At 35.3% G+C, this 20,001-nt stretch overlaps 1 protein-coding gene across 2 annotated transcripts in view; it reads right to left on the bottom strand.

Annotated features, from left to right (window-relative positions):
- The window catches only part of NLGN1 (neuroligin 1), a 909,691-nt gene that overhangs the window by 506,861 nt on the left and 382,829 nt on the right, over positions 1 to 20,001 (bottom strand). The window contains exon 4 of one of the 2 annotated variants that reach the window (XM_011944139.1): positions 2,959 to 3,018. The exons of the other annotated variant lie outside the window; for it this stretch is intronic. Within the exon in view, the coding sequence (XP_011799529.1) occupies positions 2,959 to 3,018 (60 nt within the window). The remainder of the gene's footprint in view (positions 1 to 2,958; positions 3,019 to 20,001) is intronic. 2 annotated transcript variants of the gene reach the window in all.

Raw genomic sequence — 20,001 nt, forward strand, 5'->3', positions numbered from 1 at the left:
AAAAAAAAAAAGATACACAATTCTGCCAGGCGTGGTGGCTCACGCTTGTAATCCTGCACTTTGAGAGGCTGAGGTGGGTGAATCACCTGAAGTCAAGAGGTTCGAGACCAGCCTGGCCAACATGATGAAACCACGTCTCTATTAAAAATATACAAATTAGCCAGGCATGGTGGCAGGCACCTATAATCCCAGCTACGCAGGAGGCTGAGGCAGGAGAATTGCTTGAACCAGGGGGCGGTGGTTGCAGAGAGCCAAGGTCATGCAACTGCCCTCCAGTCTGGGTGACAGAAGGAAACTTCGTCAAGAAAACAAACAAACAAACAAAACAAGAAAAGATATACCATTCTTTTAGTTGTTGTAAAACTTAAATGAAAAATGATATAATTGTGTTTGACAAAATGTGGCAAAAGAGTGATAGCAGGGACACAAACAAGAATTAGAAGTAAAAAATAATGCTCCATAAAGAAGCCTTCCATCATGGTAAGTGAGTGAGCAGCAAGCCCCAGAAATATGCCTAGTGGCCTCACTATTCAGTGGCTGAGATTGGGACCTGAAATCAAGCATAGGTAGAGGGGAACTGGGAAGTAATGGGGAATTTCACGTAAGTCATCTGATGACCTGACTTTTGACTGATGTAAATGAAGTTACTTATCAAGTCTTTCATATTTGTTGCTTTATGTCCAGTGATGTCTAGTCAACATTTGGAACAAATTCAATGTAGATATTGAGCACAGTTTTTATTCACAGCCACATCTACAAAATAATAATAAAAAGAATTGAGTTAAAAATGCTCAGACATTTCTATAAAAGGTTTCATTTCCTCTGTAGGATATCTGAATTCATCTTTTTTGTTTCAAAACAATCATCCAAAATGAACTGGAATTGACTGCTTTGACATTCTATGCTTTTGATTACTTAAAAATATTTATTGATTCGATAACTCTTGTGACTGAATGGCTTAGTACTTAACCTGAATACTACCTGATATTTTAATAGGGTTTGAGAATATTTTAAATGGCTATTTAAAAATGTTAAATGTGCTTCAAAACATATCTATAAAATAGGTTCAGGTTTACATGGCCTAGCTGTGATTGCTCAGACTTATCTACTCTAAATAGGTAAATTCCTCACTTGATGCTGTTTTAACAAAAAGAAAAAAAAAATATTAAATAAGCAATCAAAATATTTTTAAAATAGGAAAATAATGTATTTTAACCCTTTGCCTAAATTGGGAAAATTTGGCCTTTACAAAGATACACATGAAGAAGTCCCGTATGCTTTCAGTATTATTTAGATAACAAATTCTAGGAGTTAAGGGTTTTTAAGGGGTTCAAAAAGTCCCAAAGCCTGAAAGTGGAAGTAGTCTTCTTATAGCTTTGGAGACAGTGACTAATGTTCTACAATGTCAAAAAATATCCTAAATATTTGAACGCATCAAATTTCAAATAGTGTTTAAAGAAACCAGAATTTGCATCTTCAGACTATAAGTTTATTTTTTGCTATTTAACATTCAGAATAATAACTCTTGGACAGCGATAATGATTTATTTCAAATACTAATGACTGCTTGGTGTTTAATCTTTAATCCACTGCTGGTGTGCGTGGTAAATAAATATTTAATCAAATGTCATACGTTTCATTTAATCAAAATAATTCTTACATATTTTAAAAATATTAACACCAAATATAATTTTTAAGTTCTCAATACTCCACTTCTATAATTTAATTATCTGTTGTGAATGACTTTATTAAATGTATATATGTCAATGAAAACAATGCAAATATTTTAGTAAAAATTTATTTACCCATAGTTCCCTTGCAACTCATGGAACAAACACTTCTGCTGGCCTGGTTGTAGGTTATTTTATTTTGGAAAACTTTTCTTACCACATTATTATTTTCATTATGAGATTTAATTTCTAGATTTCTGGCAATTACTTTGAAACCTGGGATTACAAAACATAACAAAGTAAACCAACAAAAAACATAAGCTTTAATCCTGATTGGAACCAAAAAAGATGAGCTAATTTAATAACATGTAAAGGTACAGTGAAATCAGAAATGTCAAGCCAATCTAGGCAGTGAGTTCTTAGGTTTATAGAGTAAATCAGAATTGTATATCAAATGAAAGTTGTAAAGAGAAACAATTTTGATATTAATGAAGTAGAAAATGTTGTATTGCTTATAGTTGCAATGTTTGAAAATCAGAATATTTTATTTGACAATCTGGAAATTATGTCTCTTTGAAATTAAAGAATACTCATTGAATCTTATCTAAGAAAATAGCTACAAACTCTATCAAAAGTACTATATGAATCCAAAATATTTAAATGGCTGTACAATGTTTACTACAATTTTCTAAATAGTTGTAATGCCTGTTCTTATGCATACAATTTAATTGTATTTATGCGACATTTAAGCAAATCAACAGAAAACAGTATTTTTTCATCTAAAACTTATTGCTCAAGAAACACTTTATATTAGCTTTCAGCTTGTCCTTCAGTTTATTGGGTGTCTGTGTTTTTTTTAAAACAAATATCCAATGTAAAAATGAAACACATTTTAATATTCAGGAAAATATTTACATAGATTAGAAAACATGCAAAATGGGCACAGAGAGACTACAAGGGAGAGATTGTTAGTTCAAAGAAGGTGGACAAAATTCAGTCAAAATGTGGGATGAAACATATCAAAAGTCAGTTCAAGAAAACAAAAAAAAAATGCCCCTCTTTTTAAAACATTTTAATGGTTGGTATCAAAATGTAAAACTTAACATTCAGTTTTTTTAAAAAATTAATATTCTATATTCGTATGTAACAACAAGCAAGAAGACAAAACACATCAAAAACAGGAATTAAAAACAACTCTTCAAAAAAAGACAAGAAGTAAAAAAATAGAAAGGGGTGGAAAAAGTGATTGAGGCCCTTGTCATGCAAATAGATTTGGTGAAAAAAAATACCTTCATCTTCAGCACCGTCATTATCACCTAAATCATCTGTCTGTTTCTTTGTAAGGGGACCTAGGATTGAGAACGGAGAAATGGAGGGAAAAAAAAAGACAATTCAAGAATAAACAAGACTGAGGGGAAAAAATAAATATAAATACTAAAATTCTCAAGGATATTTCCAAAAAGAGTGGGGAAGTGGTCACATCATAATTGATTACCTATTTTCATTTATGAAAAAAAAAAATCCCTTTCCCCAAAATATCTCATAGAAGATTTGGGTTGTAAATATATCCAGTATAAAAAATACATTATGGCTTGAAACTCAAGTCATGAGCAAAGAAAATGTTTTTATTAAAAAAAAAAACATTGCCTACAAAAAAGTAAACAGTTTTATTAGCCAAAAGAACTTAATTTATTCAGTGTCTTTTCTAAATTAATTGGTGGCAACATTAAAAAAAGTAGGTCAAATTCATTCTTAAATTTGAGACAATATAATAACCTTAGAGAAGACAGAGATATGAATATTTTAAGTTGTTCTTTTTCTATTTTCTTCTTCTTTTTAAGAACATTAACATTTGGTTTTTACATATTTTTAATCCATAATTTTTCAAAACTGTGACTTTTTAAAATTACTTGTCATTACACAAATATTTCCCCATGTGTTTTCATTTAAATATTACTTGTGGATTTAAGACATTTGCAACCTGCACAAATGTATCACTAGATAGTTTCATCACTTGGCAGAGCAAAGGTTCAATCAGTAGAAGTCGGTGTTTAGCTATTAAGCTAGTTACCGAGTCACGGCTTATATTTCATAATCAATTTAGTAATATAATGGAATTATGCCTTAGTGCAGTTTCATGCTCAGTATAGTTATTTATAATAGGATCATGTTTGAGGAGAATAATTGTATTAAAACACTGTGAATGTTTAGTAAGTGTTTTATTATGCTTAATGCTAATTTGCAAGAATAAAGGAGCACACCAAAGGGGACGTTGAAGGGCATATGAAAGTAATTTTAAGTGTCACATAATTGACATACTCAGCACATAAAAAAGCAAGTGAAGTCCCACGTTCTTTTTTTGGTTCCACAGCCATTTAATTTGTATGACATTTAATAATCTTCATGCAAAAAGCAGTCACTACAAACACAGGACGCTCAAGTTAAAAGACAGCCAATCACATAGCAGTAAGCAAGAGAATTTTGTCATGCATAAAATAACAGTCATAGAAAAAAGAGGGAAAAGGGGACTGAAAGTCATGTACTGATTTCAATAACATAAATAGCAAAGAAGCAGGCATAAGCCTAAGCACACTTCATAGGAAAGAATTGTTAAACATTTTTACAAAAATTTCTAAGTCTTTTTTCGAGATCATTATTCATTATATTTGTAATTCCAAAACTAAATTTACTATCATAACTCCCAAAGAATGAAAAACACAATCCCAGAAAACAGAAGGGAAAAAATAAGATATAATACAGCTATGTTTCATCAGCTCAGGGAGACAGCCTTGAAAAATAGCAATAACTGGTCAAAGATCAGAAGATTGGAAAGGCAGAAATGGATGAAGTAATTGAAGGGAAGTGGTCACATTGACTACTCTATGGAAAGGTCGTGGTTTCAAGGTCATTTCAAACACAGACAGGGAAACGGTAAACAATAAATTAAGTGATATACTTTTATAAACACACCTGCAAGCAATTATTCCATTAACAGAAAACCTAGATAAAGCAATAATTTACATTAATTGACACTCGGTTGCAAGTTCACAGAATTCTACATTTCTTTAACATGACCCTGTTTAAATGCAAAAGGTACTCTTAGGATTATTTGACAGTCATGCAACAACATAGTTACATTTCTGAAAACTATACATTTTTTAATTTAAATTTTAAAGTTGCCGAATCAGAATATTATATTTAAAATATTTCCAATTTCAAAGCATCCCTCAAAATATTAGACTTAAAAAATTATATTTTCAAGCTTTTAATTTTTCTGTAATTTCCTAAAGACTGCAAATATATATATATTTTTCACATTTCTATTTTCTAGGCTGCTGTGTAGAAATTATGATTTTATTTACTGGTTAGCAACACAATTTAAATGCAGTGGCATTTATTGCTGCCAAAACCACTATCTACTTTCCAATTTTAGTTAAATTACTTAATTTGCTTAATTTTGGGCTATATTAGGAAATCATTAATGTGAGCTCAAAATTTTTTTCCTGAATCATTAGTTTGCTAATATTTGGAGGCATGTGTAAAACCTATCACAATTAAATCACTGTCTTCATTTTGTTCGGGACTCTATAAGATCTCTCTTTTGAATATGTCAGGTGGAATTGTCTTTCTTTCCCCTCCTAGGGTACCCAAGTCAATTTACATGATTTCTATGGGGAATCATTCAGCTTATATTGAAAGGGGCCAGGGTTGCAAAACAACTGAAAAGGGCTAAGGTTGAAAAACAACTCCCGGAACTAACTTAAGCAAACAATTCCAGGAACCTAAAACTAGAACAAACCGGGTAGACGAGCCCTGCAAGCCCCTGATAAACGTCATAAGTATTTCAAAAAAATAACTGAAATACCTAAATGGCGGGAACCAATCATAAACAGCCAAATCGCCTTGTTCAAATGTCAACCAATCCCATGCTTGAATTGTACAAAGTCCCCTATGACTCTGTGCTTGTTTGTTCTTGGCTATAAAACGCTGTCCTGAGCTCAGTTGGGGAACTCTTCCGCTCGTCCCACGACTGGCGTGCGTGAGGGGTTCCAGGTTGGAACCTGTAATAAAGATCCTTACCGCTTGGCTTTGACTCCGGACTCTGGTGGTCTTCTCTGGGGAATAAACGGTCTGGGCATAACAATATAGCCATCGAGCCAGTGCTTTCCATATACTTTACATGCATTTAGAACTGGCTAGCTCTTGGGCCTACATGAGTTGCAACAGTAAGAGAATTGTTGTCAAAATATCATCTTCCACTTCTTTGCATATGGGACAAGGTTATTAGTTGCTATTTGAGGGCATATGTAGAGAAGTCATGGACAGTATATACAGAGAGAGTTTTTCCGTGGATGCATGGTTGATGGATCAGTTTTTTTGTTTGTTAGTTTCATTTTGTTTGTTTGCTACATTAGTGATTTTTACCTTCCTTACTTAGGAAACTGTGTGTCTCTTACCTGAGGTGAGATAATAATTGCATGCATACTTTGTATAGGACATCTTTTATTGTAATAAATCTGAAGAATTCGAAACAAATACAAATATTGCTTCAGCATCATGGGGATGTGATTATCCTGGAGGAGGATTAAGTCCAGTTCTCACAATACACTTCATTTATTGATACTAAATAAAATGTTATTATTAGATGATAGTAAGTTTTCCTATAGTAAGAATTACAGCAGTATTTTAGTGATTTCAGTACATCTGGGTGTTCTTAACCTCAATAATTTTTTACATATCTTATTTCTGAAGGTGCCCTAGGAAGAAGAGGGTTGGTAACAGTTTTGGGCAAAACTGATTATAAGAAGAAAGAAAACACATTTCCTTCATCTCTATTCCTAAAGGCACTGAGAATAAATATCTACAGAGTTCAAGGCTGCAAACAGACAAACTCCACACTGGCTTCTCAAGCCTCAGTGGGGTAAACATATGCTTGTGGATTACCAACAGATCCCTACATGATCTCAAGATTCCCTCTTCCCATGCTGGAAACAAAACACCACCTCTGTCTAGAGCTCCCTTCTTTCCTAGGGCATCTGGCTGGCTGGCTCATTTTCCCTTTGTTCTAAACTGTTACAACTGATGTAATCACTGATGTTAAAATATTTTAAATAGAAAGAAAATATTGTAAAAGGTAATTGGCATTACTTTTTTATGAAAAGTAGGCAGTCACATTTTACACATTTCCTATGTGTATTCCTGTAAATTGAGCAACCTCATTTCCTCAAAGGGTAACATACATTCGTCCTCCAAATAGAAATAACAGTTATTAACAACATTCTAACCACAGCTTATGTTTCTTTTAAACAACAAATACTGCATTTTCAATACAAGCAGTTTAAATGGATATCTCAAAGCACCAAAATATAAAGCAAATGAGACCACTAAAACCAGTGTGTAGAAGTGATTTATTCTACCCTGAAACTCTATTGGGTCTGTCCTCCCTGAGGAACACACACATAACTCTCATTAGAGTTAATAGGAAAGTAGACCTCCTGTCATTTTGAAAGGGAGTGAGAATAATTACTATACTTTATATCTCCTATGGGCAATAAATAAATTCAGTGGTGAAACAACAGGACTAAGCAAGGTAAAGGGAACTCCTAACCATGAACTTTGAACTCATTTAATTCAAAGATAGTTCCTTTTCGATTAACATGAGCATAATTCAAAGCACGGGTTCTTGTAAAGGACGTGCAATGCATTCTTACATTTCAGAATCCGACCAGAGCCTTTTATTTTTTAAAAAAGGAGTAAAAATATCAGCATTTCTCTGTAGTTAACAGGAGAATAATTATGAGCTCTGAAATAATTACTATCCACCCATATTAATGCTGCTTTTTATCATTCCCTTTGATGAAAGGCTAATATACTTTGGGTCTCAAATACATTAGAAGTGATTATAAATTCCTTCATTACGGGTTCAATTCAGCAGAAATTATCCATATTTTGTGTCACACATATCTGCAAAAGGCAAGTAGGTTGCGGGTATTATTAGCTCCTGACTTAGAAAAGCTGGCCATAAGAAATGTGTCCTTCTCAAAGCAACAAGTCTCTGAATTTTTAAGGATTATTTAGAGCTTCTGGCTCCAGTGGTCCCACCATGATAGATGGAAAGTCCTGGCTAGTGATCTTGTTCTTTTCCCCTGTCCTCTTGACCCAGCAGTCTTTGAAGTAAACTGATTGTAAAGCATCCCTAAGGCCATTTCTACACAATGAGAGAATTTAAGATACTGCCATTGCTGTTCTGGAGCAATTGGAAGCAGGCTAAATATTCTCAAGGTGTATTCTCTTGGGGTAAAATTTAGTTTATAAAACTTGAATAGAGGATATGAAAAAATCTGTGTATTCTATATGGAGAACAATGCCAGAATTCAATGCATTTTAAGTAACAATAGGATTATATTATTATATTTGAATTTTTCAAACTGACAAACATTAATAAAATGGTTTTAAGAAATTAGATATCATGACAGTTGTCATTACAAAGTTACTGAATTTTACCCATTGAAATTTAGTTAATTTTATATAACTACAATGAGTACATACCTTTTGAGAATACAGAAATGAGTAAAAGTGACTGATTTGGAATCATTCTTGCTAACTCGATATTACTATATTTATTCCACAAAAAGTTATCACACTTTTAAAACTATTGATTTATGACTAGATATAAAGAAATCATAGCCAAAAAATAATTTTCTTTCTGGAAAATGTTTCAGTTAAAGGGGAATTACATTTTTGAGAATGTCATACATTTGTATTATGCTAAACTGAAAATATAATGCAAGCCGCTCCAATGAGATATTGGAAGTGAACTTTGGAACACTTGATTATTTAAAAAAGAATCCATGTCAGTGCAAATCTTGGTGGTGGTACTCTGTCATTCATGACAACGAGTGTCATTTAGGTGAGCTGCCTGTTTAGGCTAATGGGTCCTATGTGCACATGTTTTGGAAGGAAACAATTTCCAAGGGTCTGAAAGCAACAAACATACCCTATGTTTATTTTTGTGTTGGAAGAAGACACGTAAACACAAAATATATTCCTTCAGACAGTTTTTCAGAGGCAAGAGCACAACTTAAAACACAAAAAAAGGAGAATCTTATGTTAAAGTCAGGAAAGGGGAAAAGAGAATTTTTCTCTGGTCTAGTACATTGAGAAGAGCTCATTTGTATTTATTTAAAAAATAGTTTTTCTCCATAAATTACCTTGATTACATAACACTTTGATGCCAAAAGCAATTCCATCTAGAATAACAATGATAGCATCTGGGGAAGAAAGAATTTAAGTGGATAAAAAGTGAATAAAATAGGCTAACCCGTAACCTGAGCATCAGCAAATTTACAAAGCTCGTTATTTTTAACACTGTATTTGTTTGATTTTTTTTAAGTGCAGATGCAGTATTTCTACAGCCTGAAGAATCTCAAACTGATGTTCCTTTTTTTCTGGAGAAATGCTTCTGGATACTCTATAAACCCTTTCCCACTTTGTGATGACACACTCTCCATTGCCCTGACTTTCCAAGTGTTATCCAAAGTTGCACCTAGAGCAGGAGTCTTGTGAGGACACAAGTGCCACTAGACATCCAGAGCTATTTCAATGAAGATGGGATTGGGATGGCATCAATAATCCAACCTCCCTGCCATGGTTTCAATATTCTGTCATCCAGCTGTTTAACAAATATATGGTACATTAGGCACAAAGGATTAATGGAGGAGCAAAACAGGCAAGACAACTACATTCATGAAAATTAGATCTCAGCAAAGAGACATGAAGCAAATATACATACACATATACTTAGAAATTGTGATAAGTGTCAAGGAAAAAGTCTTGGTGCTATGACATGTTATACAAGGTGACCTGGCTGAGTCTGGGAAGTCTTCAGTGACTAGGTGCAATGTGGCCTGAGGGCTGAAAGATGAGTAGACACCAGGCAGACAAAGGGCTGGGTATGAGGAGGTAGTGGGGAAAGAAGATTTCAGGCCAAAAGAACAGCACACAGAAAGGCCCCAAAAGAGAGGAAGTCTGGAGGTCAGTGTGGCTGGCATACAAGGAGTAGAAAAGAGAGTGGTGGGTGATGAGGACGAACAGCCAGATAGGACTCAACTGGAACATGCAGCCCCTTCAGCTGGAGGATTTTTGTCTTAATCTTAAAAGCAATGGAAGCCATTTACAGGGTTTAAGCACACACTGATAAACTCTGCCCTGAGTCTTAAACACAAGAATCAAAAAGAGGCAAAATCATTCTCAGAAATATGACAGGGAATATTTTATACAGAAGCCTGCATTATGTTCTCATCAGACAAGAATAGCTTTATGGAAGTGAAATTAGAAGATGAAAAAGGAGCCTCTGAGGTCTTATTCCATTTATGTTTGCAAGTAAAATTAATGTCACCAAAAAGTAAAATGTAAGACTCTAGCACTTCTGAAATTTTATAAATATTTCTAAAGTTTTGATTAAATATGTATTTAAAGTTAAATTCACTTTGCCTGATAATTAACATGTTTTAATTAATGTTATATTTATACAAAGATACAATATTCTGCAACAATTTCTACTTGGATATTTCACCAACATCTCAGTACAACAAGGATGACCATTGTCTCCACCTTCAAAGCCCATTTTCCCTCCAACGTAGGTCTTGCTTCAGAGGTATAACCCTTCCCTCTGTCTCTAAACGCTAAATCTAGAAATAATATTTAATTATTCCCTCTTTCTTCCTTTGCTCTCATCATATTTCATCAGATTTCCCAGGGAAATCTCATTCCTGTCATTAAACACTCTCTATTGTTAGCCTAATCAGTGGCCACCATTACCACACGATTGAATTATTATAGAAAGCTCTTGGTAGCTTCCACCATCATGCAGACTCTAGACTCTCTCCCAATCCATTTTGTATTCCATAGGTTTTTTGAAGTTGTAGTTATTAATAGTGGCAAACCCAAAGCGAAAAAAGATTTAATCATTGTAAATTAACATCAGCTAAAATGTGCACACATTCAATTCCTTCTGAGACTAAAATTGTAAGCACTCTAAGAGAACTAACAGGAACTTAAAAACCTAAAGTCTTACTTAGACATAGTGAATCTTGTACTGTGAATTTTAAAATAGCTAAAACAAGACAGATGAAAACTAAATATGGTTTAACACTAGTTTTGATGTTTTCAAAATTCATGAGCAAAAATAAGATATTTTCTATTCCAAATGGAAGCTAGTCATGTAAAATACATTTTTAAAAATGCAGTGCAGATTAATGTAATTTAAACATGACTTTCATTGTTTCAGTACTCTCCTTAAAAGTCTTTACTATTTCTTTATTCTTATTGTCATATACTAAATGCTCCAGTGCAGCCCATAAGACCCTCTTACTATTTGCACATTTTATCTCTAAGTTCCATTGCTTTCCAAAATACATCTTTCTTTTTTATTGTGAGTCTTGTGCTGTTGAACAAAACAGTGACTTCATCCTTAGACCTTGTGTACTTTATTCCATATGTTTGATTCCTTCAAGTTCTTATTATAATCAACTCACCTCAGAGAGGAGGAAAGGTGTTAGTGCAAACATGGAGAGTCTCCCCTAGAATAATGTGTAAGAACATTTATCATGGAAAAGAAAGGAGTATTACTTTGTATTTTGGCCCAAAATGCTGTCTTCAGGATATGAATGAGAGAGAGAGTTCTCTACAGACCAACAAGACCTGACTATAAAAATATCTTAATTTTTTGGCATTACTAAATTTTATCTTCATAAGCGAGACAAAAAGATTGAAGCAGTAATTATGAAGATCCTATTTTCTCAGTGGGTCTCACTGGAAATAAGCCAGTGAAGGATGAGCTCTCTGACAGTGAGCATCTATTCCCCTAAAATGACTTCTTAACAGTTTCTGGTCTCACACATGCCTCTCCTTGCTAAACATCTTTGATTCTCAGTGAAGCACAATTTCACTCTTTTCATACTTTCTGTGCTATTCCACATGAGTTGATCCTCTTTTACTATGCAGGATGGAGTATTTCGGGTACACAGTCTCTGCCCCTTTCTCTCTCTGCCTCTGTCTATCTCACATAATGCAATAAATGCTAAGCATATACTACATACAATGGAAACACTTGGAATCCAGTGGTCATGTGCCCAGATTCATAGAACACTAGAGCTAGAAATGACCCTACTGAGTGACTACGGAACTCCTCATTTCCCAGGTGGAGAAACAAAAGTAGAGTGTATAACAGGTTTTGCCCAGGACACACAGCTAGTCAGAAGCAGAGCTAGGTCTAGATCTCAGTTTTCCTCTCACTCAGTCTGGTTAGCTCCTATACAATAAGTCACATAGCAGTAAAGACAAGCAGAGAAAAGGAAAAATTGGGTATGGGTGTAGCATAGGCCTGTTTTAAGCAAACTATAAATCAACGGATTTCTTATAATCATATTACAACTGGAAAGCCTTTAGCAATACCCTAAGCAACACTTTATCTAGATGCAATTGAAATTTAAATAAAAAAAAGAAAAATATTTATTGAAGTGTCTTTAAAAGGAAAAAAAAAAAAAAACAGAAGAAACTTTAAAACAAGCCAATGGATTTGAAAGGACAAAAGATCCTAGAGTTCAAACTAAATAAGTAATATCAGTTAAATTGGATAATTTTTCAGTAGTGGATATTATTAAATTGGGTGGTGTGTGGAATAAATATTAAAGTTTGGAAAAATTAAATAATTAACCAGATGTAAAATAAGGGCAAGAGTAGCTAGGGCTAATGGATGGTCATACAGGCCAATGAGAGAGTGAAATGCTTGTACGGGTTGGTGAAAAACGACTACCCAGAACTGTCAGATTCCTTCTACTCAAGCACCCAAGTTGCTTTGGCTGGGCCCATTTCCCAGGATACACTTACTGTAGCATGATTAGGAAACTAAAGAGTTAATGTTTGGCATCGCTGGGGCTACCACACCTAGTCACAGTACGCTATGCAGTATCCTTTTTAACTACTGTAGACAACTTATATTTTTGTTATCACCTCTGAATTATTCTCAAAGGTATTTCCAAATCTAGAAGTCTAAGACTGTAAAAGATATTTCCTAAATTATACATTAATACTAATTGATAATTTTTCTGTGTCATAAAGGGCTTAGAGACAGATATATACATAGGTTTGGATCTGGGGCTCTTTCATATACTAGCTGTGTAAACTTTGACATGTTTTCTAATCTCACAGCATCTCAGAAGACAATGCTATGCTCTTTAAAAAATATTGTGATAATAATTAAAAGTGCCTCCTACAAGGATTAGCATAGATAAGTTTAGTTAAATATTTGTTTTACCCTTCACCTCTCTTCTATCCATTACCTCAAAGTAAATCCTTAATACACACACACGTTCACACACAACCATACTCACACATGTACCTTCTGGTATGATATACACTTAAAAAAGAAAAACTTTATAATTATGTTGTCTCCACTAAATTCCCTGCCAGCTATATGACCTTGGTAGTGTTCTTATCCTCTCTATTATTAGTTTCTCTAAATGTAAATCAGAATAATACTTGCATAATAACATTTTCATAGCAATTCAATATTCTGAACATGAAATACCTAGTATAATGCCTGATCTGTAAAGAGAATACAATGAGAGTCATGATAATTATCACTGAATTGTGGGTGGTTGAGAAGGAATCTAGGGCTTAGAAAGATGACAAATTTGTCCAATATCCTCTATCTAATACATGGGAAGCCAGGATATGGACTCAGCTCTGTATTATTTTGGAATTCACACTATTCACTCTATTCCGTGCAACCACTTTAGGGAGAATAATAGAATAGCAGTTTAAATCCAAGAGGAGTGCTTCACTGGGATACATACATACACACACATACATACATACATACATACATATATTTACACACACACACACACATACACATACACACACGCATACACAAACATATATATATATTTCAAACTCTCTAACCACTCATGGTAAATCTGTTGCTCATTTATTACATGGCATAAGGTACATTGAAATGATGAACAAAAAAATAAAAGAAACAATTATAAATGTGGGTGGAAGGTAGAGAGCAAGATGTGCCTTCTATGGTATGAGGAAAGAAAGGCATGGTTATGACAACAAAGGATTCAAAAAAGACATGGGTAGGGACTGTGCTCTGCAGAAGGAATGAAGCTCACAGGTGCCGTCCCCAAAAGAGATGCTGAGAAAGCAGAACTAAATTAGCTGCACGGAGGTGAGACAGTTGGGAAAAACATAGAAAATGTGTTCTATTCAAATACAAAAGTTTGAAGGTGAACTTTAGTTTATTGCTTAATCCCAGGAAGGATGGGTGGAGTGTGGACCACCGTACACTATGCCCAGACTGTGAAGCTGTGAGTCAGTTGCTCCCACAGTACACAGAGGCCTCACCAGCATGAGAGGGTTCATCCCTAAATTACAGATGCTAAATTCTGTAGTCAAAGAGCCCAAGTTATTAACAGAAGCCTTGGGTTCTAGTTTGAACTCTGCCTCTTACATCTTAGGTGATAATCCATATGACATTGTTCAAGTCATTTTCTATCTCTGCGGCTTCATTTCTTTGGCTGTAAAAAGGAAGAGATAATGTGTTCTATCCACCTTGGGAGATTGTGGTAGGATCAAATATGATGGTGTTTGTGAAAGCTCTGCAAAGCCTTTTCACATGTAATGTGGAAGTTGAATGTCATACGTATTAAGTGAGCTGGAAATAGTGGGGACTACTAAAGAAAAGAAGCGTGGTCACAACACAAAGGACTGGCTGTATTTGTATTTGTATTATTTTCCGGAAAAAAAGTGCATACACACTTCACACTTCTTTTTAATTAAAACTTTCTTTCCTTTTTTTTTTTGAGACGGAGTCTCACTCTGTCGCCCCAGGCTGGAGTGCAGTGGCGAGATCTCAGCTCACTGCAACCTCTGCCTCCCGGGTTCAAGCGATTCTCTTTCCTCAGCCTCTTGAGTAGCTGGGACTACAGGTGTGCACCACCATTCCTGGCTAATTTTCTGTATTTTTTTTAGTAGAGACAGAGTTTCACCATATTGGCCAGGTTAGTCTCAAACTCCTGACCTCATGATCCACCCGCCTCGGCCTCCCAAAGTGCTGGGATTACAGGCGTGAGCCACTGTGCCCGGCCAAAATTCTTTCTTTCTTATTGGCTATGAAGAACACAGGTCTTTTTTTTTTTTTTTTTTTTTTTTTAGAATGGGGTCTTGCTAGGTAATTCAGGCTGGATTATTGTAGTGGCTATTCACAGGTGTGATCATGGGTCACTACAGCCTCCAACCCCTGGGCTCAAGCGATCCTCCTCCCTTAGCCTCTCCAGTAGCTAGAACTACAAGCTCAAGCCACTGCATTCAGCTGGAGTAAGATTTCTTGATTTTGCTTCCTGACTCCACCACTCTACCTGCTGTTAGACTTTTGGCCAGTTACTTAACAACTCTAGTTCTTGATTTTTTTTTTCATTAGTCAATTGGGAATAGAAATAATTTATGTCAATTTCATAGGGTCATTTATGAGATTAAAGGCCGTAATATATGTATAGCTCTTAGAATAGAGTCTGGTATATGTTGAGGACACAATAAATATTAAAAATTTTTACTACCACACAATAAATTAAAAACTACAAAAAAAAATAGGTTGACAATGGAACAGCTACAGTAGAAAATCAATTGATATTTTGTGTTGCATTTTAAAAAGTGAAGGTCCTAAATGTATTTAATAATTTTTTTATCCATTTACTATTTAATATTTAGTCATTACACATTTGAAACCGATTACCAGCAAATGAAGATAAGATAAACTTCTTCTTTTTTTCTTTTTTGCAAAATGTCAAGTCTGGGTTTATAGCATTAGAAAAAAAATACAGAAAATTTAAAGGTAAAATGTCACAGAAATCTTTATTTCCATTGTAATAATACTCATTAAGGAGAAAATGGGCAGCTTTGGGACAAAGCTGTATTTCTAAAATTTTATGCAGTTAAAAAGCCGATATTTTTTATGGAAAATAAGAATGAGATTCTGGATGATGCTATATTTTTAAATTATTTGACTATTAAAATATTTTTGCTCATTACTCACCAGCCTCAATGGTCTAGCTCTATTTTCATAATCTGTGATAATGTTTAAAAGGCATTTATGTTCACCAGCACTGCAAGAAGCAACTGCTTGAGCATAATTTCATTTACAATGCACCTTTGCTGTGATCAGCTCAAAAACATTGGAAACATTGTCACTGAAAGCCTACCTTCTATCTTGTGCATTAATTGTGTTTGGGAAACCCATGAGCAAATTAAAGTATTTGATCTTCAAAATATAAACATGCCATCTTAAAAGAGTCTTATTGAAGTATTTAATGGTTGCTGGATTACAGGAATCAATATGGGATAAGAGGCCCCATGCTTTATTGATTTCTCTCTCCTTACATTTTCATTCTTCCCTTTAAGCTACTAAAAAGTCTCAGATCAAGCTACTTTTTGTGAGAGTCCAGAATAATAACATTTATCAAATATACCATATTTAATACTAATATTAACTACTGGCAGCCAAGATTTCCTTTGAAGAAAAATACCTTTACCAATATAAATGCTTTTCCATTTAGTCTCCAGTATTTCTACAAAAAAAAATATATTTTTAAGAATATGTGGAAATCGGCTGGGTGCAGTGGCTCACACCTGTAATCCCAGCATTTTGGGAGGCCGAGGCGGGCGGATCACGAGGTCAGGAGATCAAGATCATCCTGGTTAACACAGTGAAACCCCGACTCTACTAAAAACACACAAAAAAATTAGCCGGCTGTGGTGGCGGCGCCTGTAGTCCCAGCTACTCGGGAGGCTGAGGCAGGAGAATGGCGTGAACCCGGGAGGCAGAGCTTGCAGTGAGCCGAGATTGCCCCACTGCACTCCAGCCTGGGCAACAGAGCCAGACTCCCTCACAAAAAAAAAAGAAAAAGAAAAAAAAAAAATATGTGGAAATCGCATTTGATTTTGTGAAATATTTCACATTTAAATAAACAGCCATATCCTGAATATTACAGACTTTTTATTTTAGTATAGAAAGATAGAAACAGCTGTATTAAAATTTAAAGTAATAAAAATATGCAATTGACTTCAAGCAAGAGATGTTTTTAAGACTTTGCACACGAATTGATGTTTGTAAATTTTAAATACACTAAGAGAAACTTCAATTTTGAGTACTCAATGGTGAATTATTTGAGTAAATAAGTCTTATAAGAGAATAATCACTCCAGTACCTGTTTTCTTTTTTCTTTTCTTTTTTTTCCTTTTTTTTTGAGACGGAGTTTTGCTCTTGTTGCCCAGGCTGGAGTGACATGGTGCGATGTCGGTTCACTGCAACCTTAGCACCACCTCCCCTCCACTCCGCCCCCCACCTGGGGTTCAAGTAATTCTCCTGCTTCAGCCTCCCAAGTAGCTGGAATTACAGGCGCCTGCCACCACGCCCGGCTACTTTTTTGTATTTTTAGTAGAAACGGGGTTTCATTATGTTGGTCAGGTGGTCTCCAACTCCAGGCCTCAGGTGATCCACCCTCCTCGCCTCCTCCGCCTCCAAAAATGCTGGGATTACAGGCATGAGCCACTGGGCCCTGCCCTATATCTGTTTTCTACGTTACCATTCCTATACATATTTTCTTTGCATATGAATGCGTCTGTGTTTACTTAGTATTAAAATTCATTTTTTCTGATACAGGTTAAGAAATAGTATCTAATGTTTTAGTTACATATAATTAGGCCAGAATGATTTATATACTATTAAGCATGGCAGTAGTGTTTGATTTATAAATATAAATACTATACATATTTATGTATATGATTTTGTGTGTGTGTGTATTACACACATATGAAACATGGGTTCACTTCTCCTTTGCGAGTCACCTAAAGATAACTTTCCATTGAGAAAGAATGATTTTCAATACTATTTTGTTGAAACGAAGTAGAAGTTTGTTTCTGTTGGCAGCTTAATTATTCTGGACATTTCTTGTTAATCAGAAGGGCAATAAGAAAACATGCAAGAACAAGATCATAGGTCAAAATGGTTTGGTACTTAAAAAAAAGTAGGAAAGAAAACTAAATACATAGGGATATTCAGGGCAATTTTAATGTACAAAATTCACAGCCATAATACTTTCCCACATGGCCCTCCCTCTGCATTGGTACATAGCTTTCAGATTTAATCCCTGTACAAAAATCAATAAAATTCCGTTCTCTAGACAGTGCTTCTCCACATGATGTGCATAAAAAATACCGAGGGAGCTTATTAAAAATGACATTTCCTAACCCTCTTATCCCCTGAGGTTGGTCAGAGTGGAGCCTGGAATTCAACAATTTAATGTTGAATGAGGTCTGTGTACCACATTTTGAGGAAAACTTGAAGTCCAGACCCTTTTTCTATTTGTAGGATTTGGACCCTTTCCTCTTTTACCTCTCACTGGAGAGTAAAATGAAAAGTTGTACATAAATGTATAAAATTGATCACATTGTGTACATGCTTAGCTATGAGGCACAACAGCTGGAAATGTTTGACACTATAAGCTCAACTCAAATGGTAACTTCTCTATGGGAAGACAATGCTGGGAAGAAACAGTACAATCTACTCCCAAACAAAGCTTTATTTTGTAAGAATACTGTAAATAGATGAGAGATTATACATATAACTTTACAGATAAACATATATATATTTTACATATATATGTATATATACATATATTTACACACACACACACACATACACATACACACACGCATACACAAACATATATATATATTTCAAACTCTCTAACCACTCATGGTAAATCTGTTGCTCATTTATTACATGGCATAAGGTACATTGAAATGATGAACAAAAAAATAAAAGAAACAATTATAAATGTGGGTGGAAGGTAGAGAGCAAGATGTGCCTTCTATGGTATGAGGAAAGAAAGGCATGGTTATGACAACAAAGGATTCAAAAAAGACATGGGTAGGGACTGTGCTCTGCAGAAGGAATGAAGCTCACAGGTGCCGTCCCCAAAAGAGATGCTGAGAAAGCAGAACTAAATTAGCTGCACGGAGGTGAGACAGTTGGGAAAAACATAGAAAATGTGTTCTATTCAAATACAAAAGTTTGAAGGTGAACTTTAGTTTATTGCTTAATCCCAGGAAGGATGGGTGGAGTGTGGACCACCGTACACTATGCCCAGACTGTGAAGCTGTGAGTCAGTTGCTCCCACAGTACACAGAGGCCTCACCAGCATGAGAGGGTTCATCCCTAAATTACAGATGCTAAATTCTGTAGTCAAAGAGCCCAAGTTATTAACAGAAGCCTTGGGTTCTAGTTTGAACTCTGCCTCTTACATCTTAGGTGATAATCCATATGACATTGTTCAAGTCATTTTCTATCTCTGCGGCTTCATTTCTTTGGCTGTAAAAAGGAAGAGATAATGTGTTCTATCCACCTTGGGAGATTGTGGTAGGATCAAATATGATGGTGTTTGTGAAAGCTCTGCAAAGCCTTTTCACATGTAATGTGGAAGTTGAATGTCATACGTATTAAGTGAGCTGGAAATAGTGGGGACTACTAAAGAAAAGAAGCGTGGTCACAACACAAAGGACTGGCTGTATTTGTATTTGTATTATTTTCCGGAAAAAAAGTGCATACACACTTCACACTTCTTTTTAATTAAAACTTTCTTTCCTTTTTTTTTTTGAGACGGAGTCTCACTCTGTCGCCCCAGGCTGGAGTGCAGTGGCGAGATCTCAGCTCACTGCAACCTCTGCCTCCCGGGTTCAAGCGATTCTCTTTCCTCAGCCTCTTGAGTAGCTGGGACTACAGGTGTGCACCACCATTCCTGGCTAATTTTCTGTATTTTTTTTAGTAGAGACAGAGTTTCACCATATTGGCCAGGTTAGTCTCAAACTCCTGACCTCATGATCCACCCGCCTCGGCCTCCCAAAGTGCTGGGATTACAGGCGTGAGCCACTGTGCCCGGCCAAAATTCTTTCTTTCTTATTGGCTATGAAGAACACAGGTCTTTTTTTTTTTTTTTTTTTTTTTTTAGAATGGGGTCTTGCTAGGTAATTCAGGCTGGATTATTGTAGTGGCTATTCACAGGTGTGATCATGGGTCACTACAGCCTCCAACCCCTGGGCTCAAGCGATCCTCCTCCCTTAGCCTCTCCAGTAGCTAGAACTACAAGCTCAAGCCACTGCATTCAGCTGGAGTAAGATTTCTTGATTTTGCTTCCTGACTCCACCACTCTACCTGCTGTTAGACTTTTGGCCAGTTACTTAACAACTCTAGTTCTTGATTTTTTTTT

The sequence above is a fragment of the Colobus angolensis genome, unplaced genomic scaffold (assembly GCF_000951035.1).
Source record: "Colobus angolensis palliatus isolate OR3802 unplaced genomic scaffold, Cang.pa_1.0 Scaffold228, whole genome shotgun sequence".
Lineage (NCBI taxonomy): Eukaryota > Metazoa > Chordata > Mammalia > Primates > Cercopithecidae > Colobus > Colobus angolensis.